The 24,720-nt window shown below is 40.7% G+C and overlaps 2 protein-coding genes across 2 annotated transcripts in view; both read right to left on the minus strand.

The window, feature by feature from the left end:
* The window catches only part of C1H9orf85 (chromosome 1 C9orf85 homolog), a 54,300-nt gene that overhangs the window by 7,358 nt on the left and 22,222 nt on the right, over positions 1-24,720 (minus strand). The window contains exon 2 of the mRNA XM_038317709.1: positions 15,517-15,623. Within this exon, the coding sequence (XP_038173637.1) occupies positions 15,517-15,623 (107 nt within the window). The remainder of the gene's footprint in view (positions 1-15,516; positions 15,624-24,720) is intronic.
* Positions 4,366-4,942, minus strand: LOC119805937 (short transmembrane mitochondrial protein 1). The gene has a single exon (XM_038317710.1). It carries the CDS (start codon positions 4,904-4,906, stop codon positions 4,763-4,765), a length of 144 nt encoding a protein of 47 aa, XP_038173638.1. The 5' UTR covers positions 4,907-4,942; the 3' UTR covers positions 4,366-4,762.

Consider the following 24,720-nt stretch of genomic DNA (forward strand, 5'->3'; position numbering starts at 1 on the left):
CCACTTACATTTTTAAAAGAAGTCCCTTTTTTTGCACAACCCTTATGACCCTGCTATTGCTTTATGGGACTGCAAGGAAATCAAAGCCCCTTCGGAGCCCATACCATCTCACTTATGGAAACTGGGGAGAGTTTCTCAGAGGCCCTTTAATCAATGCCATTCAAAAAGCCTCCAAAGCACTGTATCTCCAGCACTGCCCCAACCTTACACAGCACTGAGCACAGCTCACTCGTCCCCAGCATCTCTCTCTAACAATCCCGGGCTGAAGTCTATAAACCTTCTTCCCATTATAATTCAGCTTTGCTTCATTTCCCCACCACCCCCCGCAGAGAGGAGTCCCAGCTTCACCTGAATGAGGATCTCTGAAAAGAACCCCTCAGTCTGTGCTGGGTGGCAGTGTGGGGCTGGCTCAGGCCTCTCCCCACTACTGCTAAGTGATACAGAAGAAGTTAAAAATTTAGTACTATCAAACCACTTGGGAAAGATGAGCTTCACGTCTGTTAAGATCATAACAGAGTCTTCAATAAATGAGAAATAAAGATGCAAATGAGCACACGAAGACGCCTGCATGACTGGTGGGTCACTAGAGAAATGCTAACTGAAATCACAGCGAGGCTCCACTACTCACTGAGGACTACAACAGAATAAAACAAAAGCAACAACAATAACATCCAGTGGTAATGATAACATAGGACGCCTATATACTGTGGGCAAGCACAGAGAGGAATGGCAAGTTTGGAAAGCAATTTGCAATCTCTCTTTCTCTCTCTCTGCATACATGCGTGTGTGTGTGTGTTATATGTCCATGTGAATTCAGGTGCACAGGCCTGTGTGCACACTCCCTGAGACAGGAGAAGAATGATCTCTCTCTTCTCTTCTCTTCCTCCCCTCCTCCCTTTCTCCCTTCCTCCTTTTTGACAGGGTCTCTCACTGAACCTAAACCTGGAGCTGGGTTCGCACCTAGCCAACCTCAGTGATCATCCTGTCTCTACTCCCCACACAACGGGAGTTAAAGGCACCTGTGGGGCCTACACTCATCTTGCCCAATTGAGAGCTAGCATCAGAGCCTATGCTTACACACCAGTGACCTTCCCCAGAGTCATTTCCCTAGCCCTGGCAGCTCACATATTTTCACACACACACATACATTATACACACACAGTGCCTAACTTAACAACCCAATACCTCACTATGGTATCCTTATTTGATAAAAATGAAAACTATTGTTCATACAAAACCCTGTCTTAGATTAACAATGGTTTAACTTTAAAGAGGTAAAATACAGCACACCCTAAATGCTTCTCAGCTGGCCAGTATGTAAAACTCACTGCTCTCCTTTCAACGGACTCCTACTCAGCAAGAGGCCCTGGGCGTACACTATGGATGAACTTCACACAGAAGTAGCACTCACATCTGCACTGTAAGGTTCCCCACATCTGGCATTCAGGAACGGCAAACAGAGAAGGAAAACAGATCAGTGCTTGCCAGCAAAGGGTAGGAACTGACTCTAAAGTGACAATAAGAAAGTCGTGGGTAATTACAGTTCCTTATCTCCCACATGATACCCATGGCACAACTGCATAGGTTAAAACTTCAACCGTACACAGCACAGGGTGAACTTTAGAGTGCACAAATTACACACTAGGATAATAAAGACCTCAGACATAGGAGCTAAATAAAAACAGTTATTAAAATTTCTGTGGTAAATTGTCTTAGTATACTTGGATTCTAGCATTTTAAAAAGCTTTACTACATTATTCTGTATTAAAAACAGACTTAAAGATCACACCATTAGGATCACGAGGAAAACAACCCAATCATTCCAATGGATTATGAAATTTTCCACAACACTTTTAGCTTTAATTTCTTAGTCCTGAAACAATGTTAAGTCTCTCTCGGTTTGGGTCATCTGATAATTCAAGGAAATGACAGCATGTTTTCCTTTTGATAAATATTTGTCTTATGTTAGAGACCTCAAGAAACAACAAATCTTTAAGTATTTAAATTGCTAAAGCAGAGTTTAAATAGTATTCATGGGAACTCCCAGAGTTAAGATTTGTTTGGCAGTCTGCAGTCAAAAGGGTCCTGATCCTTTAGCTGGCCAGCCTGTCTTACAAGGTGACTCTTAGGAATCAACCCCACATCAGCATGCTAAACACCAGTTGTTAAATGCACTGTTTACATAACCAAAATCTTGGGAATGAGTCCCACGAATCTGCTACACTCGTTAGAAAATTCTTATGCCCACAAACATTTGAGAGCTCTTGACATCTATCATAATAAAAAAACCTTCATTCCTAAGTAAGAGTTTCTAAGCCCTTGGTGGAGTTTACAATGACCAATTCTGAGAACAGAATGAAATCTGATTACAATCTTTTCAAAGTTAAATTACTTCTGAAACCAAGTTTTGTTAGGATAGTATCCCTGCATAAAAATAGGAAAGAGACTCACTTAAACAGCATTTCACTTTCTATAGAGGTGAGGTACGTCTGTGGGAACATGAATGACAACATTCTTTACAGTCTCCATCTTCTGTCTCCCAAGAGCAATGCTAGTGTGCCCTTCCTTTCAAAAGGCATAGTCGAGGCTCTGTGCACACTCAGTGAGTACAGCAGAGTTCCCCAGCTACAGAGGTCTGCAGGTTTTAAAAACTCAACACAAAGGACCTTCATTATTAAACTGTGTGAGCACAGTTTATGTAACACTTTAACAGTCATCCATTCCAAACTGCAGAAAACCCATAAAGTATTTTAAAGCATCTTTAAAACTTGCTATAAATCTCTAATCACTCCCGAGTACTCTTCCTTATAAAATTTGTGATATGGAATAACTTTAAATTGCCTAAATATTTATTTTTCTTAATTTTCCTTGAAAAAATGCTGCATTTATTACATTTATTAAAGAAACATCACGGTGTTAATCTTAGTTTTCCTCCTTTTCATATTTTCTATCTTTCTCTATTTATCTCTGCATGTGTGCGCATGCGTGTGTGTGTGTGTGTGTGTGTGTGTGTGAGAGAGAGAGAGAGAGAGAGAGAGAGAACTGTCAGAAACAATCACTCAAACTGTTTTGGCTATGTATATATTACAACTAATCAGTTTAATGTGGCTAAATTAAAACACAATTTGCTCTTATAGATCACATTTACTGATAAAGGACTCAATAACTAACATCTCTAAAAATGGCATAGTCTGTACAATGTAAAACACAAAAGGAAAAAAGTGCTGACTACTCAAAATCAGGACAGACTGGGAGTTTTCAATGTCTCATAGCAAGTTCTAGAAAATATTTTGAAAATAAAACGGTAGAAAAGAACATGACTTGGAATGGGAGACTAGTCCCTGTCACACCATTGTTGGAAGTCACTCTAACTCCTTTGAGTCTCACTCTTCATAATGGGTTCCCACACTCTTGACACTTGAGCAAAACGAATCACTGGTACTGGGTTCTACAAATTACCTGAATTACATTGTATCCACTGCCCTAGCAAACTCAGTTAAACATAAACCGCAGGACTTATGTTGTTTGATAGCAAAAAGATCTCCAAGGGGATCCACTGGGATAAACAGCAAACACATTAGCAGTTGACAGAAACAAATTTCCCTCTGTTGCTTTTGCAAATCTGCCTTAGCTTCCTGGTTACTATGTTCTGACCGTGGCCATCATTAGTCCCCTGTGGTATGTGCACACAGGATGACTGGACACGGTGGTAAACAGTGACTGTCAGCACCTCACCCTCTGATATGCAAATGAGAGAAACTCAATATTGGCAGATCCACGAGGTACTTCCTCCAATTGGAATAGGCAACCTATGTTGTTTACAAGAAGGAGAGTCTAAAACTAAACTATAAGATTAGCTCCCACTAGATTTTTAAGTGTTTTTTTAAGGAAAACACTTACCCCCACCCCCATTCCAAAAAACTATGTAGTAGTTAGAATTCATTTCCTGGGATCTCCAGATTATACACTCCAGACTAAACAGACAGGTGATACTACCTCCCCTTACTGCAGAAATTGCCTGAAGTAGGATAATTTATCACCACCACCATTTTGAGACATGGTCTCCACAAAACCCTGACTGCCCTGGAACTCTGCAGATCAGGCTAGGCTTGAACTCAGAGAGATCTGCCTGCCTCTGCCTCAGAGTGCTGAGATTAAAGGCTTGATAATTCTTAAAAGAATACAAAACATTCACCTTTGGCCAAAAGCAGTTTGTTGACAGGAAAATGGAAATGTTTAGGGCAGGTGATTTTCAATGTAGGGACACAGTTCTCTGTGACTCACTGATGAAAGGCTGGAAGTGAGAGGCACAGGCAGAGATCATGTGTAGTTGTTTTGTTTTTTGGGTTTTTTTTTTTTTTGGCTTGAACGTATTGATTTTAATTACTTTGACAACAGAATTTAGTAACAAACATGTAACACACTCCTATTGTAACTGCTAGATGGTGACATCAGCTATCCAAATCCATTCATCCTTCTCTTGACAACAGGTGGTAGCTCCAGAGGACAGGCAGGTGAGCACTAATAAAGATTGTGATTGCTAACCTAGCACCATATTCCAGTCTTAGGACTCAGAAGCAGCTGGACGGAAGTTACAGGAAGAAGGGAAGCTGCTGGTAACCTTGACTTCTGGCCCCATGTTGGTTCTAAGGCAACAGGCAAGGTCTGAGGGTGAGGAGGAACACAGCTTTGGGATGCGGCTATAAAGGAGGCAGGCCCCTCGGGAGGGAACTTGGGTCCAGAGCGCAGTGCTGAGCAGGCATCAGGAACTAGGGGATTTCTTCTTGGCTTCCAGGTCCTTTTTAATCTCTTCAAGTTTTTTGGCCAGGTTTGGCATGTCATAATTCTGAGCCAGATACATTCCAACCACGTTGCCCAAAGTAAATCCAAGCAGGAACTGGAGCATGATGTCGGTAGGGAGGGCGAGGAGGGTGTGAAAGGGCTGTTTTTTGTTTCTTTTAACTCTTTGCGGGACCACTACCCAGCTCCCAAATAAATATAGAAGACTTTTTGCCTCTGGACTTTTATCTTGCTTTATTCTATATGTCTCTCTTCCCTTCTTCCTCTGTGGCTGGGTAGCTGGCTCCTAATGTCCTCTTCTCTTTCTCCTCTTTTTTTTAGCTCCTCCCTTCTCCTGTTTATTTCTCTGCCTGGCAGCTCTGCCTATTTCTCTCCCCTGCCTAGCCACTGACCGTTCAGCTCTTTATTAGACCAATCAGGTGTTTTAGACAGGCAAAGTAACACAGCTTTATACAATTAAACAAATGCAACAGAGAAGAATACAAGCCATCTTTGCATTATTAAACATATATTCCATAGCATAAAAGAATGTAACCCATCTTTAACTAATATTCCACAATAGCCATGCTGTACAGCTTAGTTTTACATGCTTTCCAGGCGAGGGACTGGTGGAGCGGGGCCATGGAATTCTTACATAAATGGTGATAAGTGTTTATTTTGATGAAAGAATAAAAATAAAAGATGATCCAGTTTTTTTGATGTCAGAAATTGAATGATGAATTCTATGTCTAGTTTTCTCTTCGTTACATATATATTTGAGGTCAACCAAAACCTATTGTTGCATATAATATCATTCACTTCCATGGACTACCAAAGTTACAGACTGGCAAGCAATAGAGGCATGGTGGTACATCTGTCATTACACATTGGGTAGGGTGAGGTGGCAGGAGTGAGCCCAAGGGTAGTCTAAAGGTAGTCATGAGACTCTGACTTATTAAACAAGCAAACAGGAGAAAAAAAGGGAGAGAGAGAGAGAGAGAGAGAGAGAGAGAGAGAGAGAGAGAGAGAGAGAGAGAGAGAGAAAGAATAAATTAATGTACTAGGAGCTGTGAACAGTAGTTACCTGACGTGGGATACCCCTTTGTATGTTGTGAATATATTTTATTATCATTGGTTAATAAAGAAGCTTTTTCAGCCAATGGCTTAGCAGAGTAAAGCCAGGCAGGAAATCAAAACAGAGATAGAAAGAGAATAGGCAGAGTCAAAGAGATATCAAGTAGCTGCTGGAGGAGAAAGATGGCTGCCGCTGAACCCTTACCGGCTGCCCAGACCCGAATAATGAAGCAGAAACTATATTAATGACAACATTGTTTGGCTCTGCTAAGCCATTGGCAGAAACAGTTTCCCTACTGATAATAAGACACATTCATAGCATACAGAGGGGAATCCCACATCAGTCACCGCATCATTTGTGCGCGATGGAGGGGTGGGAACGGCTCTGCTCATCTTCCCGTCTTTCCCAGGCTACTCTTTACAAGGTTCTCTGTAAGTATCATCACACCACTCCCCTAATCGCGTTTCATGACGTTTCTGAACCTTTCTCTTGTTCTTATTGTATTACTTCTCTGCAATCATATCTTGTATGCCTGGGGTCTCCCTTTCTACTAATTACCACTTCTAGCCATCTGCTCAAGAATTGCCTGTAGGGGGGCTGGAGAGATGGCTCAGTGGTTAAGAGCATTGCCTGCTCTTCCAAAGGTCCTGAGTTCAATTCCCAGCAACCACATGGTGCTCACAACCATCTGTAATGGGGTCTGGTGCCCTCTTCTGGCCTTCAGGCATACATACAGAAAGAATATTGTATAGATAATAAATAAATATTTTTTTAAAAAAAGAATTGCCTATGGACCTCAATCTCCAGAGAGATTATAAGTTCCTTGCTGACAGTGATACTTCATATTTTCTATCATATAAAGTACAGTGTCTTGTGGATTGAAGATGCTATTTAAAATAATTGTGAATTGAACCATATTTCTTACTGGGCATCTCTGCATTTTTTTTTAAATTAGAAATTAAAGAGCTATGCCTAGGATAGTATCTCTATTAGCTTGGACTTGTCCAACAAATATCTATTGTTCCTAGTAAAAAATTATAGTAAACTGTCTTTAAATTCAGCTCAGTTTCTTGGTTCTTATAGCTAAAGAAAATTTGTTCATGTAAGACAGTTTTCTAGCAGGTGTCTTTAAGGGGTGGGTACTAAAATGCAATGATGTGATAGTTTTGATTTTTTTGTTTTTCTCTCAGACAAGGTCTCATGTAGCCTAGGCTGGCCTCAAATTCACAATGCAGCCAAGAATGACCTTGAACTCCTGATTCTCCTGTCTTTATCTCCAAAGTGTTGGGACTACAAGTATGTGCCACCAGGCTCCGCACAGTTTTGAAAGGATATTAAGTTTAATATAAGGATATTAGTGACCTCTGTACTGGATAGTTTTATGTCAACTTGATACAAGCTAATATCATCTGTGAGGAGGGAACTTCCATTAAAAACATGCTTCCATAAGATCAGGCTGTAGGCAAGCCTGTGCATTTTCTTAATCAGTGGTAAATAAGAGGGGCCTAGTCTATTGTGGGTGGTGCTATCCCTGGGCTGGTAGCCCTGGGGTCTCTAAGAAACCAGGCTGAGCAAGCTATGATGAGCAAGCCACTAAGCAGCACCCCTCCATGCCTCTGCATCAGCTCCTGCCTCCAGGTTCTTGCCCTGTTTTGAGTTCCTGTGCTGACGTCCTTTGATGATGAACTGTGATGTGGAAGCATAAGCTGAATAAACCCTTCCTCAAAGTTGCTTTGATCACAGCAATACCTATGCACTGACTAAGACAACCTCTTTTGTAGGTCAGCCCTAAATAATCGAGATCTTTTCATTTCTTTTCTCTCCTTCCCAAAACTGTGTCAGTTTCCCGACAATTCTCTCTGTAAAGAACTACGGAAATAATTCTTATGGTTACCCATCAACAGAAAACAACTTCTAATTTCAGAGGACACATCATTTTCCAAGCCTAAAGAGTAAAAGCATTTTTAAAATATGAGAAATGGAAAGTGTTCTATAATAACAAGGCAGCTTATGATTCCAGGAGATGAATCCTTCCTAAAAGTTCTTTATTGATCTGCAATGTCAACCCTAATCCTGGTTCATTAAGTCACACTGCATCATGGGAAGCTGGAGTCCAGCTGCAGGGATGAAGGTGGAAAACAGCAGCTACAGCTCAGGCCATTACTTTCTTTATCTCTGGATTCTGCCAGATGCCATACCCTGCTCAACAACCTTCATTCGTTAACCTCTGTCATCACAAACTGACCTGGATTTTCAGATAAACTAAGAGTAGCAGTTCTCAACCTTCAAAATGCCGAGACCCCCAACAGCTAATACAGTTCCTCATGCTGCGGTTATTCCCAACCATAAAATTATTTCATTGTTACGTTATAACTGTAATTTTACTACTGTTATAGATAGTAATGTAAATATATGACATGCAGGATATCATGACCCACAGACTGAGAACTTCTTATACAGAGAGAACACGCCACAAATGAAGGGTTAATTATTAAATATCCCTTAGGTGCTAATGTATCTCCCTTAAGTTAAGTTTTGGTATAAAGACTGGAGAAAAAAAAAGGAGGAATTTTTCAGGATGTGAACTCAGGATATCATGAGAGATCTCTGAGACTCTCCCTCCCGATAAAATCATGTGAGTCGTGTCTTCATTTCCACATCTCCACGCCAGTCCAGAGAGAGATAGTTTATGTTGGGGTCTGGTAGAGAATTAATTTATGGTCCGGGCTAGCACCGGACCCTGACACTTAGGGAGCTAGAAAGATGGCTCAGTGTTTAAGAGGACTTGAGCCTGGTTTCCAACATCCACATTAGGAGGCTCACAACTGCCTGTAATTCCAGTTCCAGGGAATCCAACACCCCTGGCCTCTATGGAGACCTGTTGACACACACACCTACACATAATTAAAATTCCTCTAAGAAAGTTCAATTATTAAATACCCCATCAATGAAGGCTTAATTATTAAATGCCCTTTCTCCTACTGTATTTCAGAATGATTCCTCTTCCTAATTATACATGTGGTAAGTAATGAAAATTTCACTGTCTAGTAGGAATATGCTAAAAAAGATTTGTTTTTTGTTAATGTATTTATTTCAGTGAAATTCAGAACATCACTTAAGGTTCACACTGCTAAATTTAGTGAACTATAATTCAATACTTAAACATGCCAATATTTTTCCAAGTCAATAAATTTTGTGAAAGGTAATGAATAGATTGTCTTTCCCACTTGGTCTAACACCTTAATATAAAAAGAGAAATTACAAACTGGACAAATAACCCAAGTGCTACATTTACTTGGTAAAAATAAAACAATCCATAGAAAGCCAGTCATCAGGCCATAAACACATACACACCCAATTTTTACCACTTGAATTATGAACTTTACAATTATATGGAGGATGAGGGACAGCTCGCACTGGTCAATGGCACACAGCAGTCATCCGCCTCTAAGAATAGAAGGGACAACACCTTGGGTGTCATGGAAGTTACCTATCTGTGTATACAGAGTTACAACGTCAGAAAGACTGGTATTGCAGTAGTGTCTGCTCAGCCAACGCATGTGAATGCCAATGGACTGGTATTGAATGCAGTGTCGGAGCCAGACAAGCAAGGTACTGGCACTAATTACCACATTTTCTGTGAACGACTGACTTGTTTCCTCTGAAAAATGAGGGCAACGGTACTCCTTCCTGTTTGCTTTCTTTTGTGGTTTTCGACCAGGCTGTTCCTGAACTCCCGAGCTCAAGCTATCTTCCTGCATCAGTCTTCCCTGGGAGGACAGGCTCAGCCCCCACATTCAGAATTGGGTTATTAAGAAACTCAGGGATACAGAACTTCTGTATGACTCTATTTTCCTGAAAAAGCCACACCTACATTGAAAATGCTACAGACCAGACTGATAACTAATTAAAACTTCTGTGACTGTGGAGCTGGAGGATTAACACACAGAGTCAAAATTACCCGAAGATACCGAGTCAACAGCCACCGCCACTCACCTATGTATCGGACTGGATATCCTTTGACTGTCAAGAAAAACTGTTGAGAAGTATTAACTAGATAGACGGCCAGTTTTCACACCACCCCAAAGGCTAAAGGCTAGCAGTGTGCTCAGCTAGCTTGAGTCCTGCAGAATGAACCTGTTTCAAGGCAGCTGGCTACCCACTGTCCTCAGCAGTGTATATGGAAGGGTCTTGATGTCTTTCTTTTGCTCTGTGACTATAGAAGTTAATGTAAACACTTCCATGTGCGAGCATGCCACTCAGGGTAACTCGAGTCTATGTCCTTGGCCATGGGTACTCATATTTAGCTCAGAAAAAGACTATCTCTTATTCCTGTTGTTCTGATATCCTTTTATAAGCATGCTGATGGCTGAGGCTGTGGGAGAAGGATCATGTATTTAAGACCAGTCTGGGATAGATAATGAATTCCACGCTAGCCTGAGCTACATAGTGTGAAGAAACAAAGGGCTTTGTCTATCAAGAGTGCAGCTAGGTCCTCCTCAGAGTCTGATTAGGAAGGAAGAGCTCCTGGACTAGCAGCACCTCACCTCTGTGAGCCAACACCTGAGGGGGTGGGAGGATCAGGGCTCCAGACGAGCCGGGCTCAAAAAACACCATGAATAGAGACACAACATATGGTGGCATGAGGCTCTTGGCAGCAACTCTCACCTTCTCAATGTCTTCCAAATACGACTTGTTTTGGCTTCTCCTGACTTATAGCTGTCTCCTCCGTCCCCTCCATCCCCTACTCCCACACTGTAGCAGATGGTTCAAACAACCCAGCTTTCCCTACTGAACTCCTCAGAACAATTAAGAGGATTAACCTTTATTCTTTTCGTTTTCACTTTGCATTTATGTGTAAAGTGTGTGAGTCGGCATGGGTGCTGGGAATGGAACCCAGTCTTCAGCAAGAGCAGTAAGGGCTCTTAACCATGGAGCCATCTCTCCAGCCCCTCTTTATTTGTTAAACCACAGGTTTATTTATCTCTGGGTGAAGAGAGATGTCTGAGAACAGGTGAGGCGAGGTGCAACAATGACTTTAAAGGAATAGTAAAATTTATTCAATGCAATTCAGTACAAAGGGCAAGGGATCTTATAAAATAATTAGTCTAAAAGGTGTCAAGAAATTTTGACACTTTAAATTTAAATTAATGGTTTAAAAGATTTTGCCCTTTTCTCAAAAGGTGCAAGAGGCTAGAAATGGAATGAAACGAACTGTTTGTTTGAATGCCTGGGTCGGGGGATTATATGTTTAACTCAAGACAAAGTTTAGACTCAACCACAAATGCAACTAATCCCAAAGCCCTGCTCTCCTGTGCTCTCACAGTCCAGTACTGATCATCCCAGAGGCCCTTTCCTTCCACTCGACAAAAGCTTGGTGCTTCAGTAAATCTTACAAATGTCACCAATCTTGTTTATTGGAACTGTGAACCGCAGGTACTTCCAGTTTAACACATTCCGCTTAGAACCACCCCGTGCATTTCTTCTTAAATATAGAAAGACAAATAGATTTTACTTTTAGGTTCTGAAATGCCTGTTGTTTCGTGTAACCAAGCAATAGTCTTTCAAAATAAAAAAAAACTTAAAAATATTTGCTAATTTATTTATTGAGCGAGAACATCTGCATCCACGCTCACAAGCACGTCGTAGCACCCAGATGGAGGCCTGAGATGTCTCATCACCCACCAAGCAAGCTTTTCCTGCCATCAGTTTGGACACATTATAAAGCAAATATTCGCATTAATATTAGAATCTCTAGGCAACTTCTGTTTCTCTTTTCATCCATTAACAAAATGGCCAGTAATAGTGCATCAGCCCATGTCTAACTCTGCCTAGTACCACAGAAGACGCTGACAAAGAATAAGCCAACTACAGCTGGGGCCTGACTGGGAGAGCTGCACACATTCAACTGCTCACTTAAAATATTCAATACCGGATTAGGGTTCAATTTGTGCTAGGTGATTTTGCCCTACTATAGGCTGGGGATACAGAGCATTTTAAGGTTCACAAAGTGAAAATATGATATGATGATATACTCAGTGTCTCAAGCCGAGGTACTTTCATTTATAGGATGTAAAGTGCTCTAAGGTGAGAAACGTCTGTATATTTGGAATAAAAACCTCATCCTCTCCTTCCTTCTTGGTTTCTTGAGAGGGACTGAACTATGTATCACATACTTCACAAGCTGGCCTAGAATTCCCTATCATTTTAGGTTCTTGAACTTGTGGTCCTCCTGCCTTAGCTTCCTAAGTGCAGGCCTAGTTTGGACTTAACCACTTCTTCAGGTCTTCCTTTCCTTATGAGAGTCCTCATGCTATATAAAATGTGTATCAATTACATTTGCAGGTTTGGGTGTTCCACTTTTAGATACTGAATCCCAGCTATGAACCAGAAGGGCAGATGAAAAGGGCTTTTCCTCCCTTCACTGCCTGGAGCTCTGCTTTGACTAGTATTTCTCAGGCTCCTGTGAGATATTCTTTGCTTTGTTTTATACTTGACTTCCTTATTCTTGGTGATTTCCCTTAATACTGTCTTAGGGTTTCTATTGCTGTGAAGAGACACCATGACCACAGCAACTCTTATAAAGGAAAACATTTAATTGGGTTTGAGCCCTACGTTGGGCACCAATTTCTAGTAGTACCAAAGAGTTCCACAATAGCCTGGAATGGAGTATAACAAAGGTTTAATTATATGGGAATAAACTCACAGTAAGGGTAGCGATCCACAGTCCACTGGGAAATGGAACCAAATGTAGCAGAAAAGAGGATCATGCATACTTTTCATCTGCACTTATAGTACATGAGACCAAGGCCAAAGTGGAAGGGTATCTTAAAGGTTATTGGCTGAAGGAGTTCCCACATTAGTTCATTATCATCATGGAATATGGAGGCATGTGAGCAGACGTGCCTCTGGAGAAGCAGCCGTGAGGTCTACATCTTGATCTGCAGGCAACAGGAAGTGAACTGTCCCACTGGGCATGGCTTGAGCATATATAAGACCTTAAAACCCACTTCCACAGTGACACACTTCCTCCAATAATGCCACACCTACTCCAACAAAGCCACAACTCTAACAGTGCCTCTCCCTATGAGTTTATGGGGGCCAATTACATTCAAACTACCACAATGACTTAGCTGTATTTTGTATTTATATAACACCTCATTTCCTTCATCAGTGTGATAGACAGTAGGCCTTGAGTCCCCTTTATCCCTCATTTCCTTTAATAGAATAGTGGCTCACATGAGACACATGGGGAATAACCACTTCTAGAAAAGTCTGCGAGTGATCTTTCACAGAGTGGCATACTCATAACAAAGATAAGCATATAGGACAAGCACAGACTACCGAGATAAGAATACAAGTACTGGACATGGAAGAAATATAGTTAAGTTACTTCACTTCTAACAAGGTCTGCTAAATGTAACACTCTGTGATGTCTATTGTGTAATGTCAAATTGCTTTGGGAAAAAAAGCTGCTGGGGAAAATGGAGCAGTGGTGAAACTGGACACACTTTAGAGGAAGAATGTCTTACAGAAAACGCTCTGAAACCACAGAGCTTGTGTTTGGCTTATTAACAAGTTACATGACTTACTGCATAGTTAGTCTTAATTGCTACCTAGAAAACAATTATTCATTCATGGAAAGCTAAGGTTGGATGCTCTACCTTTCTTACAGCTTAACTTCTCTGCTGCCAATCTGGGTGACTTAACATGAGATTCAGCAGGCTTGTTTATAAGCAATGGTTTGCTGGTTTTATAGTTCTGAGGATTGAATTCAGGATGTCAGCATATTAAGTACACATTCTGCCACTTGGTGCTACACCCTTAGCCACTGAAAGGATTTTTCTTTTGGAAAAATGCTAGAGAATAGGAAGAAAGCACTGAAAAAATAATCAAGACACCTATAACACTATCTGAAAGAAGACTCAGCAATACTGATAATGAAAACAACACCTAGTTATTAAAAATCCTTTTTTTTTTGAGACTGTAGCCTGGCTGTCTGGGAACTTGCAAGTCACAGAGATCCACTTGCCTTAGCCTTCCCAGTGAGTGCTGGAATTAAAGGCATGTACTACCAGGCCCACCACTATTAAATATTATTAAGTAAATAAATGCTCCAAACCTGGAGTTTTAGGTTTGTAAGAAGGCTAAAATAGCTTTCACTGGAAATTAACACCATGCGATAACCTCTATTGTAGTTAGATGGCTATCACAAACTCCTAAGATTTCCTCCCACTAAAAAAGAAGGCATGTCCAAACAAAATGGTGGGCCAGAAACTGCCTGCATTACCTGGCCCTCCAGGAACAGCCAACAGCCCTCACAAGTCTCAAACCCGGTCTCCAACAGACGGGTCAGGGGTGCAGAGGAACCCCACTCTTGTTACTCTACAGCACTTAGAGAGCAGTGGCCAAGCTCCACCGTAAGAGGCAGTATTTGTGTAAAACTGGGCCACTGTGGGTGTCTGAGAAAGGAGAGGCTAAATTAACCCACCATAGTTCTATGGTCAGAAACAGTCCTATGGGTTGGTTGTGGAGGGCAAGGAAGCCTGGCCCAGGAACGAAAGCACACAGAGAAAAGCGTCCCTTCTCTCAAGTCCCGGACCAGATTATATCAACTGAAAGTATTCTTGGAAACCAACAGTCCCCGTCAGACTCAAACTCTGGAGCAACTCATCTGTCATTCCTTTTTTATAGCTGGAGAGCCAGGAGCCTGGGTAGAATACGTGACACACACCTGCAGAGTGACAATGTTTTAAAAGAAGACTTCGTGTACAGAGTTCTGGGCTGTACTTGCTTCCCCACTCCTTATGCCCTTGTGAGAAACTCAGTAGATAAATCATAAGCCACCATGGGCATGACTGATGAAGTCTCAGGAGAGCAAGGGAACCGATCTGGCTCACAGACTGCAGGGTCCAATGTGTTAACATGAGCTCCTGATACAGAAAGAAAGTAGTACGCTACTGTCTTAAGGTTTCTACTGCTGTGAAGAGACACCATGACTACAACTCAGGTTCAGTCCATTAGCATCAAGGTGGGACACGGCAGCGTGCAGGCAGACACGGTGCTGGAGAAGTAACTGAGAGTCCTACACATTGCCGGCAACAGGAAGTAGACTCAATGTCACAATGAAGAAAGCTTGAACAAAAGAGACCTCAAAGCCCATCCCCATAGTGACACTCTTCCTCCTAAAAGGCCATACCTCTTCAACAAGGGCACACTTGCCAATAAATCCCAGCATTCTGGAGGCTGAGGTGGGAGGGCTATTAGTTGGAGGATGGTCTAGGGCACACAGGGGACACACCCTCTCAAAAAATCATAAAAATAATCTATATAAACATAATCTATAGTAAATACTACTACTTAATCAGTAGAAAATAAGATTTTACAATCACCAGGTTTTTTTCCACTCTTCCTCAACTCACCTATTAGAAAAAGTTTCTATAAAAATTGTACAAAATCATGAGTTAGAGAATTGATTAATCTTTTTCATCTGTCTGCTTTCACAAACTAAGACTCAGCATTCAAGATGAAATTCTACACTAGAGGCAAGGATTTTTAAATTTGCTTTCAAGTTTATCTAAACACAATCTTGAGAGTTAGAAAATGGACTAAGACACTATGTCACATATATCACCGGGAAGGACTTTAAGAAACTCACTCACCACTTCTTCGGCTTTGACAGAGGTTTGTATTTGCTGTATTTCACACGCCACTCAAGAACTTCTTTGCAGCGCTGACATACTCCATCATGAAGTTTTGCATTAATTTTCTAAGTCAAATAAAAATACATAAATTAAGAATCTCATCTCTAAGCCAATAAGGCAAGCCCCATAAAAAGATTCATGTTTTAAAAATAGCCTTGGATGGCAAGGCGCTTGCCAACAAGTCTGGGGACCTGAGTTCAATCCTGATGTATTAGATCAACACGAGCATTGGATAAATAAGACACATGGATTTTACTGTTTGCAAAGAAACCTATATTAAAATCTAGTAAGAGAAACACAAGATTACTATTTCAACAATTCAAATTCTACCAACTCTGAATTAAACTTAAAAATCAGAATTATTAGTTTGTTTGGGATAGCAGTAACTGAAGAGTAAGCTGTGCCAGCAAGCAGCAGGCAGGAAGTCAAATGGCATTTTTTTTTTTTTTTTTTTCTCCTATGTAAGGAAAATGCTTTACAAAGGTTCCTTGGAGGCCCAGCCTTAAACAAACAAAACTCCTCCAGCTCTCTTGGTTTTATGAGTATACAACACGAATGTAAACGTGGACAGCTAGCGAAAAAAGGACTTTATGAGGAAAGAAAACATTTATGATTTCTTTCTCAAAATGTGTTTGTATAAACAGGCAAGAGTTTAAATGTACCCTTGGTCCCCTGTAATAGTTTCCTATCTTATGTATGGCACGTTCACACACTACAGGATTTAGGTTCTGAGAGTCCTCCCATTTATCTGACGAACGAGGAAGGCTGGTCTTGGCCCACTGCTGAAAAGGATGTTTGCCATGGTAAAGGACATTTTTATTTATTTCTTTTTTCTTTTTCCCATTTTGTTTCCTTTGCAAAATTTCTCCAAGGGGAAAAAAAGCACATCACACAAGATGCAGATTCTTTGGATGGCTATTCGACAATGAGTTAAAACACAGTATTTGGACTAGGTCAGCTAAAGCAAACAACTGGAAAGGCCTTGCTAGCCGTAAAAGCTGACAAGGGTAAAATAATCTGACAAAACTTTTATTCTAAGAGAATATATTTCAAGGGCATTTTCAATGTCCATAAAGTATACTTTAAATATCTAAGCTGAACTCTCGAAGAGTACACTGTCACTTATGACTATGTGTGGGTTTACTCCTTTATTTATAACATAGCAATGGACAATCCCAGGCAAAGCAAGCTCAACATGGCTCTATCTATGTTCCCTGTAACTATGCTATTCCATAGAGGAGGTCCATGCCAGCACACCAAACCCCTCTTCCTCCGTACCCTGGCACTTAAGTTGCCACATACAGACTTCAAATTCATGATCTGGCAACTGTCTTATCCTGTTTCCTGAAATATCTTACAACTTGTATTTGTGTCATTTAACAATTATTAAGAATATGTTAATGGCGTCGAATCAAAGTTACAAAGTGAAACAAGCTTTGTAACTAGGGTACGTATTCGTAGATGACAGGAAATTTTATTACCTGCAATTGTAGTACATTAATATACACTGCTTGCCAACCAGGAAGCATTACCTGGCTTCTTGTTTGTTTCTCTATACAATTTCTGAACAGTTCATCTTGATTTATAAAGCCCTGAGTAATTTGGAAACTGGTTTCCTTAGGGTGGACCAACTGCAGAACAGAACAGGTCTTTGTGGGAACTTGTTCTGAGTGATCGGTGAGGCAGCATAAATGGAAATCTTGCACAGGGTTCACATGACCAGCTGGAACTACTACAAAATTAACTTGGATTTTATGTATTAAGAAATAAATAAGATGACAATAAAGACTATGTTCACTTAAAAATGCATACATGCAAAAAGGGGGCAATTCCAAAGGTGAGCAAAGACAGCCAGATCCTACTTCCATGAATTGTTGCATGTTGGGCAAAGGAGACGGCAATTTTAACTTACACAATCCTATTTATGTCTAATCCTCCTTCGGCAATTTGTTTTAGTACGCCCCTCAAGATAGAAAGTCACAGGCTAGTGTGCAAATATAAATTAAAACTTGGTTTATGCTGGGTGGTGGTAATGCACGCCTTTAACCCCAGCATGCAGGGGGTAAAGGCAGGCCAATCTACAGAGTGAGTTCCAGCACACCCAGGGCTACACAGAGAAACCCTGTCTTGAGAAACCTAAGTAAGTAAATAAATAAACAAACAAACAAAAAAGCTTGGTTAATAAAAAAGATCAATCCATTCATCAGGCTGATTTCCAGATCTTTTGTTTGTTTTGCTGTTTTGAGACAAAGTCTTGCTATGTAGTAGTCTTGGCTAGTCTGGAAGCTGGTGTACACCTCAGGTTGGCTTTAAACGCATGATAATCCTCCTGTCTCAATGTCCTAAGTGTAGGAGTTGCAGGTATACCCCAGTGTACGTAACTTCCAGATTTTTTAATGAAAACTGCACATACCTAGGAATCAGTTACAGAAAGATGAAATGAATACTTCTTAAAAGTCCAAATAAAATTTACACATCAAAAGATGCTCCTAATGGAACATGGAGAGAATGTCTTAAAAATGCCTTTGTTTATCAATCCACACCAGTGTGTTACAGTGTAATATATCCCACTTATGAAGATTCTATTGCCATACAACAAATCTTCCATAATGGGATGCCACAATCACAAACAGGAACTGGATGAGAATTTAATCTTGGAAGGTAGCAAGAGCAAACAAACTACAACGTGTCACATAGATGAGCATTCCCTGAGCTACAAAGTATCACTTAACAGAAAGAAGATAGCATTTGGAGGAATAAAGGAATTTAAAACAACTAGTAATTTTTTTAAGGATTTTTTGGTATGAGGTAATTTTTTCAACACTGCTGAAACCAAAACAACTGCAGATAGCATATTTCATTTCTCTTAATTGAAAAATAAAATTATTAAAGGAAAATGTCTATTCTATTCCAACTGCTACCAACAGGGATCACCAGAGATGGGCCTGGTAAGTAAGGAGTCTTACTCTTAGATAGCTACATTACTGCTACTCTGGAAACAGGAACCTATTATGTTAATTATATTTAAAGTGCCCTGTGTGAGAGAAAGACAGTGACATAGAGAGAAGGAGGGAGAGCAGGAGAGAGGGGAAAAGGGTAAGTTTGTGTGCTCCCTCCAGTATATGGGAGTGACATCCTGACTGTGTTATAGGCGTGGCCTCAGGCCCATGAAGGAATGGCAGAGTCTTCTCCCTGGGATGCGGATGAAGCATGAGAAAGCCTTCCTCTGACACAGGTCTGTAAAGAAGGCCCTGAACATCACAAGACCATCTTGAAGAAATATTATCAACTGAGCCCTTCTATCATGAAATGGGTCAAATCTGCACAAAAGTTGAAACAATTTGGTGTGGTGGCTCATGCCTAATATCCAACACTCGGACACTGAGGCACAAAATGGCCATGAGTTTAAAGCCAGCTAGATTACAAATTGAGACTGTTTCAAAAATATGTGTATATGTACATGTATATGTATGTACATAGGTATATTTATACATCTAGCTATAGCACAATGCCTGAAGACAATCACAGAGCTTGTCCTTGCCCTTCTCATGTGTGTATATACATGCAGGAAGTTACAGACACAAAATCATTTCCCCTCTTACTATTAATCATATTCTAGAAACAAAGGCTCTAATATCACATGCTATTTATTATGACACTAAAAAAAATCATAAAAAACAGTCCTCTAACACTATGAATGTGGACAACTTGTACTAAAATTCTCTCAACTGCTCCCAGCCTTTCAGACCTGCCTCCCCATACACAGATCAAGTACATTCTGAAAAATTGCAGAATATCCTGCCATGGGATTCCCCCTCTGTATGCTGTGAATACCACTGGTTAATAAAGAAACTGTCTTAGGCCTGTGATGGGGTAGAGTAGAGGTAGACGGGGGTGGGGAGGATGGGGGGAAGGGAGAACTAAACTGAATGCTGGGAGAAAGGAGGCGGAATCAGAGAGAAGGCATGGCCACTAGTAGGCCCCGAGCCTCGTGGTAAAATATAAAATACTGGAAATGGGTTAATACTAGCTATAAGAGCTAGTTAGCAATACACTTAAGTGACTGGCCAAGCAGTGATTTAAATAATAGTTTCTGTGTGATTATTTTGGGAGTCTGGGAAATGAACAAGCGGCCCCCTTACAGTATCCCACATTTAGGATTTGTCTAATGGCTTCTTCACATTGTAATTTTGCATCCCACCCTCTCCAGGAACAGTAACTTCACTTTTGAACCTGTGGGTTTTCCAGAATATAGCACAAATAAAACGACACAGCCACTTGAGGGGCTTACCTCGCTTTGGTGGCAGCTGGCAGTGTCCCGCTGTACTGTAGTTTACTTATCACGGAAGGACACCTTCAGTTTTGTGTTATTTGGAGTGTTAACCTTCATATAAGGTTTTATTTGAATATGTTTTTATTTCTCTTGGCCTTGGACCTCTATTTTCCCTTTGTATGATAACTTGGTTACTAACATTTTTTCAAAGTAGCCATAAATTTTGTAGTCCCAATAGTCTGAAGACCCAGTTTTCCTAAATGTCTTGCAACTGTCAAATGTTTCATCTGCAAAGTGCAGTGCTCACTGCGGCTTGAATCAGCATTTCTCTAACATCGCGGAGCTGCACATCTTTTCCGCAATGCATCCTTTGTTGAGCATCTGTTTAGCCTTTTGCCAGTCTTCTTTTATCAGATTCTTCATTTTCTGTACTTATTCCGAATATCAGCCCTTTGTCAGATAAGATGCTTTGAAACATATTCTCCACAACCTGAGCTTTTATATTTTATTACTCCTATTTTCTTAGGTTTTTAAATTTTAATGAAGAGCAAGACATCAAGTTTGTCTCTTATGAATTATATTTTCTATCTAAAGTCTAAGAGACTTTTGTTGGACAATAACAAAAAAAGGGGAAGAGGAGAGAAGTGGAGGGGTGAGGAGAACTTGAGGGAATGGGATAGTCAAGATGGAGGAAGGGCAAAGATAAGAGCAAGGAAAGAGATATCTTGATTGAGGGGGCCATGACAGGGTTAGCAGAAACTAGGCTCTAGAGAAATCTCCAGGAATCCACAAGGATGACCCCCGCCTAAGACCCTAAGCAATAGAGGAGAGGGGGCCTGATCTTGACTTGCCCTGTAATCAGACTATGATGATCTTAAATATCATCATAGAACCTTCATCCAGCAACTGATGAAAACAGAGGCAGAGGCCCCATCGTAGCACTGGACTGAGTTCCCAAAGTCCAGTTGAAGAACGGAAGGAATGAGAATATGAGCAAAGAGGTCAAGACCATGATGGGTTCACCCAATGAAACAGTTTACCTGAGCTAATGGGAGCTCACCAACTCCTGCTGGACTGGGGAGGAATAAGCATAGGAACAAACTAGTCCCTCTAAATGTAGTTGACAGCTGCATGGCTGGAGCAGACTGAGGGGTCACATGCAGTGGCCAGAATTTATCTCTACTGCATGTACTGGCTTTTTGGGATCCTAATCTCTTTGGCTGTATGCCTTGCTCAGTCTAAATATAGTAGGGAGGGCCCTGAACCTTCCACAAAGCAATGTGTCTTGCCCTCTCTGAAGATTAGATGGGGGTGGGGTGAGAGGGTGTATGGAGGGAATGGGAGTGGGAACTTGGATTGGTGTTTTTTTCAAAAATCTAATAAATTAAAAACAATGTACTCACATGCACATGCACACACTCACATATATATAACATGCATATATGCACAGGTACAAATTTTCAAGCTAGCTTTTGTTTACTTGCTTAAGACAGGGATGTATATGCAGTTCAGGCTAGCCTGGCATTCCTTACAGAGCCTAGTACTTAATGACTGTCCTGCCTCATTCTCCCAGATATTGGTGTTACAGGAAGTGTGCCACCATATCACATATTAATGTGAAAATGAGAAACGTGACTATCTGCTCCTCTCAGGATTAACTGGATAAATTACTTGACATGGGATGTCATTCTGTATATGTGTTGCTTTTATTGGTTAATAAATAAAGTTGCTTTGGGCCGGGCGGTGGTGGCGCATACCTTTAATCCCAGCACTCGGGAGGCAGAGGCAGGCGGATCTCTGAGTTCGAGGCCAGCCTGGTCTACAAGAGCTAGTTCCAGGACAGGCTCTAGAAACTACAGGGAAACCCTGTCTCGAAAAACCTAAATAAATAAATAAATAAATAAATAAAGTTGCTTTGGAAAATGGCAGGGCAGAATATAGCCAGGCTAGAAAAGATAGAGTCAAAAAAAGGTGGAGTCAAGGAGACGCCATGTAGCTGCCAAAGGAGACAGATGCTAAAACCTTACTAGTAGGCCACAGCCTAGTGGTAATACACAGATTAATAGAAATGGGTTAATTGAAGACAAGAGCTAGCTAGGAATACGCATAAGCTATTGGCCAAACAGTGTTGTAATTAATATAGATTCTCTGCGATTGTTACGGTCTGGGCAGCCAGGAAACACAAGTGCAGTCTCCATTACAGTTACTGAGTAGTACTAAGTTCATGGTAAGTTTCTCTATTCCAGAAAATGAGTTAGTAATATAATTAACACAAAAATATTTGTCATGTAAGTTCTAGTAATGAAATATCTTCAGAGAAATGCAATACAGATAACTATCAGTTTCCATTTTTTTTAAAAAAAGATGTTTTTGCAACATTATCAGAGATCAGCTATAAACGTTTTTAAGTATTATTTTTTAAAAAACAGCCTAGTCTCTGTATAATACACTCTAGTATTCTAAAACATAATTTGCATGTATGTAGCAAATACATAAATGTTTGGTTTTAACATCTTTCATCTTAGTAAATGGTACCTAAAGCATAAAATGAGGCACATCTCTATTGTGGGACAGAATAGCATTTTTCCCCAAAGTCCATCTTTCTTTCATTTACTCCAAATTTATCACAAGTCTCAGACACAAATAGGAAAGAAAGAAAATGTACACTAGTTCTCAGAAAGCTCCTCTTGCTCAGTGAGCCTATGACCTAAGTCCCTTTCTTCGAAGCCAAGAAAGAATGTTGATTCTTCTCCTACTTTCCTTGTTTACTCAACATCATCTGCAATAATACTCCCATTTTCACCAGGAAACTGAATATAAAATGAGTTTGGGTCATTCCAAACAATGGACAGTTGTCTCACTGAGTTGGCAATCTATCATCAGTTCCAATTAAACAGGGAGGGCCTGTGCAGAAACTGGCTTATTTTGGCACTCAGGCATACAACTTGGGTTTTCACTCAGGAACTTCATATAGACACTCACTTAAAAAGCAAACCACTGGCCTGTAGGTGACAAAATGTGCTGGTATGTTCCTGCTGTAGTAGAGAAAACTCTCTGCAGCCATTTTACTTAACTCATATTTTATTCCTCTGGTGCTGGGATCTAAGGGAGCACCTTGCACACTCAGCAACCTTCTCTCTACCACTGAGCTGATGATCCCCAGCTCTGCTCATTCATTGGTATAGAAAAGAAAGATGGGATACGTGATGTAACAAATACTTCCAAAGGATTCAGACAATTAGCCATTTCACCTTTTTTAAAAAAAAATGTTTTCTACTTCTATTTGTGTGTGTGTGTGTGTGTGTGTGTGTGTGTGTGTGTGTGTGTCTTTTGGTCTGTCTGTCTGTCTGCGAGTATATGCCACATGTATGCCCTGGGAGATTCCCTGGAGCTGAAGTTACAGGCAGTTGTGAGTCATGCAACATGGGTGCTTAGAACCAAACTTGAGGCCCAGAAAGAACAGCAAGAATGCTTAACCACACAGACACCTCTCTGTGATGTGGGAGGTGATGTATGCTGTGAATGTTTTATTAATAAAGCAGCTGCTTTCAGCCAATGACTTAACAGAGTAAAGCCAGGCTGAAAGAGATTTATAGAGAAAGTAGGTGGAATCAGGGAGAAGCCATGTAGCCTCTACTGGAGACAGATGCCAGACACCAGATGGAACTTTACTGGGTAAGCCACAGCCACGTGTCAATACACAGATTAATGGAGAAGGAGAAGGGTTGGTGAAGGATAGAAGAGCTAGCTAAAAATATGCTTAGCTATTGGTCAAACAGTATTGCAAATAATAGTTTCTGAGTGATTATTTTGAGTCAGGCTGGTCGGGAAACAAACTAGTGGCCTCTCCAACACCTTTCCATTCTCAAGAATTAAAATAGTGGGGTTTGAAAAGGACTAGTCAGAGCCTGAATAAGGAAACTCTGGGGATTTTGATTCTTTCCATTCGGATCCAATTTAGGAGAGCATGCAACAAATAGAAGAAAATACCCCCTCTCTCACTGGCAAAGATCAAACCTAAGACGTTGAGAATGTTAGGCAAGCACTCTACATCCCCAGCCAGAAAATACTTTTTTAATAAAGAAGGAACAATGAGACACTAATCACAAGGACACGAACTGTTACTACCCAAAATAGGGAAATCTGCCTTAAAATGGCTAGAAAAGGTTTACTTCGTGTTTGAAGATAATGTGTTTTCAATGGTTTCCAACCTAACTTCACAACTGACTCCAGGACATTTTCAGCAAGAAAATAATCCAAGAAAACTGCTCTGAATAGAAACAAACATCTGTAGTTCTGGTTTCAGAGTCACAAATCTTTTCTCTATCAGATTTCACTGCAAACGTCAACAGGGTCCATAGTTCCACCTGGGATGCTCGGTCTTTCCTGAAAGTAAGGTTTATCTTACAAGGAAGTGCACTGTAAGCAACCTGCAAAACTCTAGAATTGGCAGAGACATCTCACTGCCTGGACAGTCACCCGAAGTTCTTCTGTACAGTTGGAACAGCCATCTTCAGCCTACTGGCCCATAGTATCCAGGAGACTTTTCCATGAGGCAAGAAAGGTCAAAGACCTTGGCAGTTTGTGAGTCACTTTCTTCTATGTCCTGCAGACTCTTCCATGAAGCAGGAACCCCAAAGGACTCTCTCACTGTCTTTATGCAACTTTAGCAGTCATTTTTCTGTGGTTCTGGAGTTCAGTCAAGCAGTTTAGGCAAGAACAGTTTCTTGCCCAGATCAGCAGTCATCACTCAAAAACAGAGGATACAAGATGAGAATGCCTCACTGATAAAAGGTACCAAGCAATGTGGCTAACACAGACAAGAATTATGGGCTAATTTAAGATGTAAGAATTAGTTAATAAGAAGCCCGAGCTAATAGGCTAACTAG

The sequence above is a fragment of the Arvicola amphibius genome, chromosome 1, assembly GCF_903992535.2.
Source record: "Arvicola amphibius chromosome 1, mArvAmp1.2, whole genome shotgun sequence".
Lineage (NCBI taxonomy): Eukaryota > Metazoa > Chordata > Mammalia > Rodentia > Cricetidae > Arvicola > Arvicola amphibius.

Coding starts and splice junctions, on each gene's coding strand:
- LOC119805937 (XM_038317710.1), bottom strand. CDS start 4,906: ATGCTCCAGTTCCTGCTTGGATTTACTTTGGGCAACGTGGTTGGAATG.